We start from the raw sequence: 10,725 nt of genomic DNA on the forward strand, positions 1-10,725 counted from the left end.
TAAATATGTGTTATAATAACATGGATTATGAGTTTAGAATCTAAATATTTTCATTTTCATTTTGCTTTTAATCTAGTTATTTATACATGTGAATTCGGTATCCGAATTTGAATCGAATGGTCTAGCTTAGGCTACAACATGGTCAAAACTCAATCTAGATGGACATTTTTAAGGTCGAAGATTAAATGAGTAAAATACAATGAGTAGTTATTAATAGTTTTTGGTGCTTTTCAAGAGACTTTTAATTTAAAAATAAAAAGAGAGAACCATTCAGGGAATAAGATTTGTGTCAAATTCAAATCTAGAAGATATGTCAGAAACATCATCAATCATCACAAGTTACCAAATTTAGAAAACATCTTCATTTTCTACAAACTAACACACACATCTCTTTTTAGCTACACTCTTTTTTTTCTTCTTCTCAGCTTTCATCACAAAAGACAAAGCCATATTATAAACCTCCAAAGCTCTTGGGAGAGAAGAGATCTCACACATATTCAGACCTGTCTAAACCCTTCTAATGAACTTTGATAGTGCGGCTAGACACACCATGTAACAACTTCACAAACCCAAGAAAACTAAGCTTTCCATCGGTATGCCTAAGCCAATCATGAAGAACTGCATGAACCGGTACAGAAGGACCAAGACCAAGTTCCTGAAAATAGGTCCAACCAATGAGTTAATACAAACATTTCAAATTCAGATATCTTCTACATTGTTGTAATAAAGGGACTAACCGAAGCGAGTTCATCTATCATGATGGGTCGGTTTCCTTCCTTTTCGAAAAGCTCATAAGCACAACGAGCGTGTTGTAAAAAAAAAGTTTTTTTTTTTTTTTTTCTCTCTCTCTCACGTTTTTCTCTTCTTCTTCTCTTCTTGTTTTGGGATGATTTTCCCCTTCTCCTTCATGCATGTATTTATAGGAGGGGATTTGTGAGTTGGTGGTGAGTTGGTGTAACAACCAAACTTACCAACCAAAAACCAAAGAGAAAAAAACGTGTTCTTCACCATCACCAACTTGCATGCGTTGATTTTTGACCAACATGAGGTTCGTTCAACAACTTCCACGCTTGTTTTGCCAACAGGGCTTGGTTGAAATCTTAAATATCTCGGAACCCTAAGCCTCCAAACTCCTTTGGTATATACATGTTTGACCACGAAACCCAGTAAATTTTCTTTTTGTCACTACACTCATTCAACCAAAAAGCCGCCATCGCAGTCATTATCTTTTGGCAGTGATGCTTAGTCAATCTGAAACAAGACATGGCATACACAGACAAGGCCATTGCAATTGACTTAAGGAATACCTCCTTTCCTCCAAGGGCACGCGTTTTGGCATACCATCCAGTCAGTATTTTACTAAGCTTGTCGCCTATGAAAGCTAATAACTTCTGTTTTGATCCGCTGAAACATTCTGGGAGACCCAAGTATGTGCCAGCTCCACCCTCGTTCTCAAATCATTAGTAACTCCGCTAATAATCATTTCATCGCTGGAACGATGTCAGCTCCGAAGGTTATAGACGACTTTTGAAAATTTATCACTTGCCCTGATGCCTGACCATAGAGCTCGTGGCAGTGAAGGAAACTGGAACATTCTTTCAAAGTCGCTTGACATAGGAACAGGCTGTTATCCGCAAATAGAAGATGCTGTATAGAGGGACAGTTCTTCGTCAGTCGCATCCCCGTAATGTCGCCCTGCAATTCTGCTCTGTTCATCACATGAACCAATGCCTCTGCACATAAGATAAACAGAAATGGAGACAGAGGATCTCCTTGCCGTAAGCCACGTCCCGGCATAATCCTACCATAAGTCTGGCCATTCAGAAGTACCGTATATGTAACTGAGCGAATACACATCATGGTCCATTGTATCCACTTACTGTCGAAACCCATTTTTTGAAACAGTACTTCTAGAAAGTTACATTCCACACGGTCATAAACTTTCGACATGTCAGTCTTGATCGCAATGTATCCCTCTCTGCAGTTCGGATTGGTTTTGAGACCATGAACCATCTCATGAGCTATCAATAGGTTGTCTGAGATCAACCTTCCAGCAAACAAAAGCTCTTTGAGTAGGCGATACCAAATTGGGGAGAATAACTTTTAGCCTTGCACATAGGATGTTCGAAATGATCTTATATGAGACTGCGCATAAGCTGATCGGCCGTAAATCTGTCATGACTGATGGATTTGGCTTCTTAGGCAGTAGACATAGCTGAGTGTAGTTCCAGTCCTGAGGTATCACACCTTCAAGGAAGAATTTCTTAACCTCGGAAACAACCGGCGGACCGATGATGTTCCAATACTTCTGGAAAATTGTCATGTCATGCCGTCAGCTCCAGGTGAGCTATCACTCTTTATCGCTTTGACTGCCCTCTTTATCTCCGCATCAGTGATTGGCTTTGTCAGACTGGTGTTCATGTGTTCTATTACTCGTGGTGAGAAGTCTCGTAGTAGGTCAGACGCATCAGTGGGCTGAGATGATGTGAAAAGCTCTGTGAAGTATCGTATCGCGATATCTCCTTTAGCCTCTTCCAATGTGTGCTCTACCCCACCAGAGTCAAAGAGACTAGGGATATTATTCTTCATTTTCCTCGTTCTCGCTCAGCCATGAAATATCTTGGTGTTCTTATCACCTGCCTGTAACCAATTGTTCTTGTTCTTAAGCTTCCAGTACTCTTCTTCTTTTTGAAATAATTTAGCAAGTTCCAATTTAAGGTAGACAATCCTGAACATATTTGGAGCAATCTTCTTATCCTCTTCCTCCAACTCCACTCGAAGTTTCTCTATCATTTTCTTCGAATTACTAACTTCAGTACGTTTCCACTTAGCCAGGACCTTGCGGCAAGATGCAATGCACTCAATTACTGAACTCGTGTTGTTGGGCTGGGGAGCGTTCCACCTTTTACGAACTAGCTCCATCATCTCAGGTTTCTTACTCCATTTTTTGTCAAACATGAACCGACCCACATGCTTAGCGCCATTACCCATAACGGTCGTCAATATTGGCATGTGATCTGAGCCAAGTCTTTCCAAGTAGTGATTATATGAACGGGGAAAAATACGGAACCACTCTGCGTTTCCAAAGGCTCTGTCAAGCCTGCACCGTATCCAGACATTTTCTTTGACCCCGTTAGTCATTACTTCTCTAGCTTAGCTCCATCTCCGTTATCCGGTCACCGCTATGTTTTAAGATTAAGTTTTTGTTGTTGTTAAAAATAATAATTAAAAACAGTTATCATCCAAAACGAAATATTGAATAACACCGCTTAAAAAAACATTGTATATTCATAAACTGCAGATTTATAAATTGTAGATGGATTTATCTGTTATACGGATCTACAAAAAAAGTTGAAATGTCTATTCAAGAGCTAATGTTTAATTCTTATCTGTTATAGAGAACACTTGTGTTCACATCCCACGTGTTGCTAACCTACCTCAAAGCTACCTTTAAACAACTTTAACTCTTTTTAATTGAAGTTGATTTGTTAATCTACATCCATTATTATCATTTTCTACTATATTTTCCATTGGCGCTTAAACATGATTGTCTTCTTTATTGAGGATTGGAATTTAGTGTGCTACAAAGAAAGAAAGAAAGATAATCAAAGTTTACGTCTACGAACTGGATCGACACTTCTGAGCACATACCCGTGAATCTTCACGATCTATCAAACGAATAACATCTTTGTTAATTTGGTATTAAGCTTATACCTTATTAGAATATGATCACTACTTAAAAATAACATTTAGTTATGCGTTATATCAAATAAAATGTTGTTGATAACTAATGAAAAGACTAACATTTTATTACATATATATATATATATATCCCTATATATTTTAAAGACAACATTATACTATTAAACATTCCAAACAATACATTAATTAAATATAGGTCCAAACGATGTAAAACACTATATCCCACCTTTTAACAATTTTAGTTGCAAGATGAAAAAACAATTTTAGCTGCAATCATAGAACGAATTATTAGATAAATCAAATAACTGATTAGAGAAACAATCGGATAATTTATGAAAATCAAATTCGAAAATAAATATAACTAAATTTTTACCAGGTTGTATAGTACAAAATAGTTTTTTTTCTTTTTTTTTTGAACACAAGTACAAAATAGTTTCATAAAATACAAAGTAATTAGTTAAATTTACATTTCAATCTATTTGTATTTTCTAAAATGGAATTACATTTATTTAACTTAAAGAAAATTTCACATGAAATAAAACACCGGTATATTGAAGCACATAATTTTAGTCTTGGGTAATTTTTTGCACTTCTTTTATAAAAACTAAAATGTGTGGAAGATTTTGTATATACGAACAACTATTAAATCCCCATACACGTCAAACTGTCTAAGAATGTCACAATGCCATATGACTCATATCCACCATCTTTCCAGGCTCGTTTTTGGTTCATAAAATTCCAGCCGTGTGTGATGAACGACGATTGTGTGCATTTCTAAAATTTGGTAAAATTGATTGTGTTTTGAACAATTTTTTATAAATTAATTGCTTATTCTTTGATTCTTTGTGAATAGAAACGTCTAACAATTTTTCATCACTGCCAATTTGTTAATAAAAAAATCAATTGCTAATAGTATTAATGGCACCAATATATTTTCAGAATTAAAATGTTAAAAAATGTCCCAAACTTTAATTAATATTTTAAAATGAGCACCAAAGACATGTTATATAAACACATACATTAGAGGTGTAACTCTCCTACTTCCCAACCATTCCATAATCCATTTTCTCAAAAAAAAAAAACATTCCATAATCCTTGTTCTTCCGGCCAATTAAATATATGGGTGGTAAACTTCGATTATTCATCGGAATCTTGGGTAATTTTTTCTTTATTTTATTCTGGGATATTATATTTTCTTAATCTATCTTTCTTTTTTTTTGAGAAATATAACATTGTCAGAAATTGTATTTTTTTTTTACCAGAAGAAAATTTATGTGAGTTTTTGTTGTTGTTGTTGGAAAACTTAAATATGAACTCTGCACAGGAAATGGAGCTTCCATGCTGCTCTATACTGCTCCAATGTACGTAACAAAAAAAACAAATAGCTATTTTCATATAGAATTAACCAACAAAGTAAACTATAACTTTTAAAAAAACTTGAATTGATATGTAGATTAACATTTTCAAGGGTGTTTAAGAAGAAAAGCACAGAGGAATTCTCATGTTTTCCTTATGTTATGACACTCTTAAACTGTTTGATTTACACTTGGTATGGCTTACCGATTGTGAGTCATCTTTGGGAGAATCTTCCTCTCGTCACCATCAATGGAGTCGGCATCCTTCTCGAATCACTCTTCATTTTCATATATTTCTGCTACTCGTCGCCCAAAGAAAAGGTATGTAATTTATTATCACATGATATCATATCCTTTTTATTTCCTAAAATAGTATTCGTGACATTGATCTATATAGACATTTGAATTAGGTTAAGGTTGGTGTTATATTTGTTCCGGTGGTGGTCATTTTGTTCGGGTTAGCTGTAATCTCAGCTGTAGTGTTTGACGAGCACCGTCACCGGAAATCATTCGTCGGAAGTTTCGGCCTCGTGGCTTCTATCTCCATGTATGGTTCTCCTCTCGTCGTTATGGTAATTAAGCTATATATATTACTATTAACTAAAAATATCATTTAAGGAATATATAATTATGGATCAAGCTAATATAATGTGAATGTGTATGCAGAAAAAAGTGATAGAGACAAAAAGTGTGGAGTACATGCCATTTTACTTGTCATTCTTTTCATTTCTGGCTAGCTCCCTTTGGTTGGCCTATGGTTTACTCAGCCATGATCTATTTCTTGCGGTTCGTTTCTCTAGTTATCACTCCCTTTCTTTGGTTTGTTTTCTTAACTTAACAAAGTTGAACCGGCTCTTAGAATATAAAGAACGCTTCTTAATTTGATGGTTATAAAGATACAAAGAAAGTCCATTATATTAAATTAATGTTTGTGGAAATATTATATATATATATATATATATATATATATATATATATATATGTATAGTACAAAACTGTTGAGATTGTCTTGTGCATGACTGCATGGTTTTGAATATGTTGATTGATTTTTTTTACACATGTATAGTCACCTAATATGGTGGGGACTCCATTGGGGATTCTCCAACTTATCCTCTACTTTAAGTACAAGAACAAGGAGACGCCGATTACGACAACAGTGATGAGCAAATGGGATGATGAAAAGAACAAGAGAACACTTGAGCTTGTAGTTGACGTTGATCATGATGGTGATGCCAATGAGAAGAAGTTCAACAACGCATGTTAGTTAGTTTTCCCTCCCTAAAAACTCCATGTGAATCCACAGATTTAATGTAAACTGGCCTCGTGGGATTGTGCTTTCGTTACATGATGTTTCATCTCTATTGTGTATCATGTGAATCAAACAAGAGTTTTTGTTCTTGACGACAAAATATCCAGTGTGTTGCACCCAAAATATATATATATATATATATATCCAATGTGTCTACAAAAAGGAGCAAAAAGGAAAGAAAGGAAAAACCAACGATCAGTCGATAGTCTATGATTGATACGATATGCAGAATTATTGGCTATTTGTTTTCGTAAAATGTATCCAAAGAGTACGTGGAATCACGATTCAATCCACAGATCACCCGATACTTTATAGTTTTTATCAAAACAGAGAAAAATGACTAAAATGACATTCATTAAAAAGTAAAAATACTAAAATACCATTAATGAATAATACATTTAATAACTAATTTTTTTAAAAAAGTTTATTTAAAATATTATTATTTCAAATTTTATACCCTACATAAATGTTTTTAATCTGGACCAAACCGGCTGTTAAAACCGTACTAAACCGTAAAATGGAAATATATTCAGGTTAGATGGATAAAACCAGAGTATATTCGTAATTTGCTATCAAAATTAAATTTTATTAATTATTTTTATCCTTTAAGCCATACATATAAATTTTATTATAATATATATTTTTTTTAATTTGCACAAATTACGGTGATCAAGATTTAATATCAAAATACTAATTTCATATTTAATGTTAAAAATATTAGTTTTATATTTAATTTTCATTTGGTTAGTACTTAAATTTTGTTTCAAAATTATTTTTATTGAAAACTTTAATAACTAAATTTAGTTATGTTTGCAAAATTTACCGAACATAAATAAACAAATAGATTTAGATTTAGTTCTATTTCCATGCTGTGATTGGACTCAATTGAATTCACCTAAATCCTATCGAACCCGGTCAAAATATATTGATCGTCAAAATATATTGATCCATGACCTAAAACTTTTTTTTGTTCAGTTACCGGTCAGGTTTTAGAAATATAGTTAATAAATAACGAATATATGAGGTTAATAAAAAATATTAATGTATGAGAAGTATTTTTAAAACACAAACCAAGCCGACAATTGAACTAGGTTAAACTATGAAACGGAAACATATCCAGATTAGATCGATAAAAACTAGGTTTAATTGTACTTTGCTATTGAAATCAAATTTATTAATTGTGTCTTTTAAATTTTAGAAATATTTTTTATATTCATTTTTTTTAAAAAAAATCATAACTTATGGTGATAAATATTTAAATTGAAAATATTAGTTTTAGATTTAAAGGTCAAATATTAATTTTATATCTAATTTTCATTTGGTTTGAGCTTAAATTTTATTTCAGAACTATTTCTATGAAAATCTTTAATAACTAAACTTAATTATGTTTGTAAAATGTATCAAAGCTACGAACAAAACTTTAAATTTAGTTCTACTTTATTCTCTGATTAAACTCAACTAAATTCGATAAACCTAACTGAACTCGGTCAAACCATATTGATCCATGATACAAAACATTTTTGGTTCAATTACCGATCAGAGATTGTAGAAACATTTCTCTAAACCTTAAATCCTAGCCCCTAAACCATAAATCGTAAATCCCACCCAAAAAAAATTTAAACTCTAGTTTTTAACCAATGATATATGTGCCTTTATATTTTTAATAAATGCTAATTTGGTCATTTTTTTCTCTTTGGATGCTATTTTTTATGATAAAACTATTCAAGTGTTATATTAGGCTATTTCTCAACATATAAATAAATTAAATTTATAGAATTATAGAAATTTTTGGCGTAAAAGCATTCACTGTTATAAATCAAGTGATGAATATTTATAACCGGCCCGGTCCATAACCGGCCCAAACCCTAGAAGAAAGAGATATAGCCGAAACTCTAGAGAGAGGAGAGAGAGGCGGCCGCATGCCTTCGAGGAGAGAGAGAGGCGGCCACAAGCTTTAGAGAAAAGGAAACCCTATTTCCTTTTCCTTGTATATGTAATTTTTCCATTTATGTATTTAGTAGTTATCCTAAATCTAGTTGGATTAGGACTTGTACTCTTTTCTTTTATCTCTATCTTGTAAACCTTATATAAGAGATGTCTTATTCATTAATGAAATATATAGAATTCCCATTCTTTTACAACACGTTATCAGCACGATTGTCCTCTGCAACCTGAGCCTAAATCGCCAACCCCTTAAACCTAACCTAGCCGGCAACTTACCTAAGAATCCTAATCTGTTCTTGCTTGTGTTCCGGCTTGCAACTATCCGATCAGCTTAAACCCTAAAGCGTTCCTGATCCTAGACGTCCTCAGTTTCCTGTTTACAACAGAGCCAGCCCACGTTCCTGATCAGACAGCTCGCAATACCGATCAGACGCTCGCGACACGATAACAAGTGTCCAGCTCGCGTTCCCAATAAAACGTGTCTCCCGCATCTCAACTCAGCCAGTACGGGTCCGACGTTCCCAGCTAGCTCGCGCTCCCGAAGGACCAGCTTGCAATCAGACGATCGACACCCCCAGCTCGAAGACGCGTGAAGCAGACGAACGTCCCCGGAAGCTGTTGGCGCACGTTCTTTGTCCCAGCTGTTCACGATCCGAAAGCAACCAGCTCGTGTTTGTTCTCATTCCAGCTCGAGGTTCATCTGTTCCCTTTGGTGGTCCGGTTCAACCCTACAAACAAAGATGTCGAAAATCTCAAACCTAGACTATGATGCCCTTAATCTCTCCGAAGACAACTATTTGCAATGGGCACTTGACAAAAAGATTAACTTGAGGTCAAAGGAACTCGGTGATGCTATCATCGAGGGCATCAATGAGACTGATAAGAATCGGTACAGGGCTATAAGTATTATACGCCACCATCTCATTGAGGGTCTAAAAGATCAGTACCTCACCATGGAGAATCCACTAGACCTTTAGACCGCTTTACAGCGACGATATGATCACCAGAAAACAGTGCTATTACCAAAGGCTAAACATGAGTGGAAGAATCTCATATTCATGGACTATAAGTCTGTGGATGAATACAATTCAGTATTGTTTAAGATAGTCTCAATGATGAGACTTTGTGGTGAGGAAGTAACCGAGAAAGAGTTGCTTGATAAAACATTCTCCACGTTCCATTCGACGAATGTGTTGCTGCAACAGCAGTATAGAGAGAGAGGCTTCGCCTCATACACTGATCTGATCTCGTGCCTACTCCTGGCCGAGGCTAATAATGAACTCCTAATGAAAAACAGTGAGATGGGACCCATCGGAACAGCAGCATTACCAGAAGCCAATGAGGCTGAAAAGAAAGATCCCAAAGAGTGCAACCACGTCCATGATAATAAGAGATCACACGGAAAAGGCTGTAGTAGATACAAAGGACGTGGCCGTGACAACTACTCATATGACCGGCAAGGAAACCACAATAACCATGGTCGTGGTTCCAGCTATGGCCGTGGCCGAGGCAGTTATGGCTGTGGTCGAGGCGGCATATCCAAACCATCTAACTCGACCATATCAGCTTGTCACAGATGCGGGATGAGTAACCATTGGGCCAAGAATTGTAGAACCCCTAAACATCTATGTGAGCTCTATCAAGAGAGCCTTAAGAACAAGAACCCGGAAGCCCATATGGTTCATGATACCGGGTATGATGCTGATGATGATTCCTACCTTGAAAAGGACGACCTCTTGGATTTTGAGACTTCTGATTGTCTCAACGACTAAAATCGACATCTTGTCTTATTGTTTTATGAAATGCTTTGAGTTCATTGCTATTATATCTTGTCTGATTTTGCTTGAAAATGTCTTATTGATAAAGAAATTGCCTAAAGGGCATTATAGTACGGGCATAGTAGCCTAGTAAGAAATCTATGGCCAAGGCATTGCCTAAAGGGCATTATATACACCCAAGAATGTATGACCCATTGAGTTATAATAAAATGGTTTCCAAATAGAAACAATGGGCAAAAGGAAACAAGTTCCTTCAGATTTAAGAAAGAAAGAACGAAAACAAGACCCTTTTAAGAATGTGGTCAAGATTATACCTATGTAATCTACTGATCAAAACTATGCTACAGATCAGTATGATAAGAGGCAAGAGCCGTGGTGACCATACTGATATATCCCACGAAATTATATACTTTTATGGCACGACTGGATTAGCCATCCTAGTCTAAAACTTGATGCAAAGATTGTTATTGAAAAGCACACAGAGTTATCCCATAAAGATCTCACGTTGTGTAACATGTACACAAGGGAAACTCATTAGGCTTGATTGTCCTAAGCATCACGAAATTATAGTATGTTCATGAGGGGGAGAGAGGATAAAACCCTAAATCCATGACCACACTACAAATTCGTGTACCAT

General features: G+C 35.3%; 1 protein-coding gene and 1 long non-coding RNA gene across 3 annotated transcripts; one reads left to right on the forward strand and one right to left on the reverse strand.

Moving 5' to 3' along the window:
* Positions 1-269: 269 nt before the first annotated feature.
* On the reverse strand, positions 270-814 carry LOC106326820. Its single transcript, XR_001267333.1, has 2 exons — positions 738-814; positions 270-655 (listed from the first exon to the last, which is right to left on the reverse strand). It is a non-coding gene; the product is annotated as an uncharacterized LOC106326820 (long non-coding RNA).
* A 3,538-nt stretch (positions 815-4,352) lies between these two features.
* On the forward strand, positions 4,353-6,478 carry LOC106325910 (bidirectional sugar transporter SWEET3-like). Of its 2 annotated transcripts, none has more exons than XM_013763960.1 (6): positions 4,353-4,486; positions 5,027-5,063; positions 5,156-5,378; positions 5,468-5,629; positions 5,724-5,843; positions 6,124-6,478. In XM_013763960.1, the coding sequence occupies exons 2-6, from the start codon at positions 5,041-5,043 to the stop codon at positions 6,319-6,321; spliced, it is 726 nt and encodes a 241-aa protein (XP_013619414.1). In that variant the 5' UTR covers positions 4,353-4,486; positions 5,027-5,040; the 3' UTR covers positions 6,322-6,478. The 2 variants fall into 2 exon arrangements, with proteins under 2 accessions (XP_013619414.1, XP_013619413.1); XM_013763959.1 differs by lacking the exon at positions 4,353-4,486 and adding an exon at positions 4,496-4,858.
* The last annotated feature ends 4,247 nt before the right edge of the window (positions 6,479-10,725 follow it).

Source organism: Brassica oleracea, chromosome C2 (genome assembly GCF_000695525.1).
Source record: "Brassica oleracea var. oleracea cultivar TO1000 chromosome C2, BOL, whole genome shotgun sequence".
Lineage (NCBI taxonomy): Eukaryota > Viridiplantae > Streptophyta > Magnoliopsida > Brassicales > Brassicaceae > Brassica > Brassica oleracea.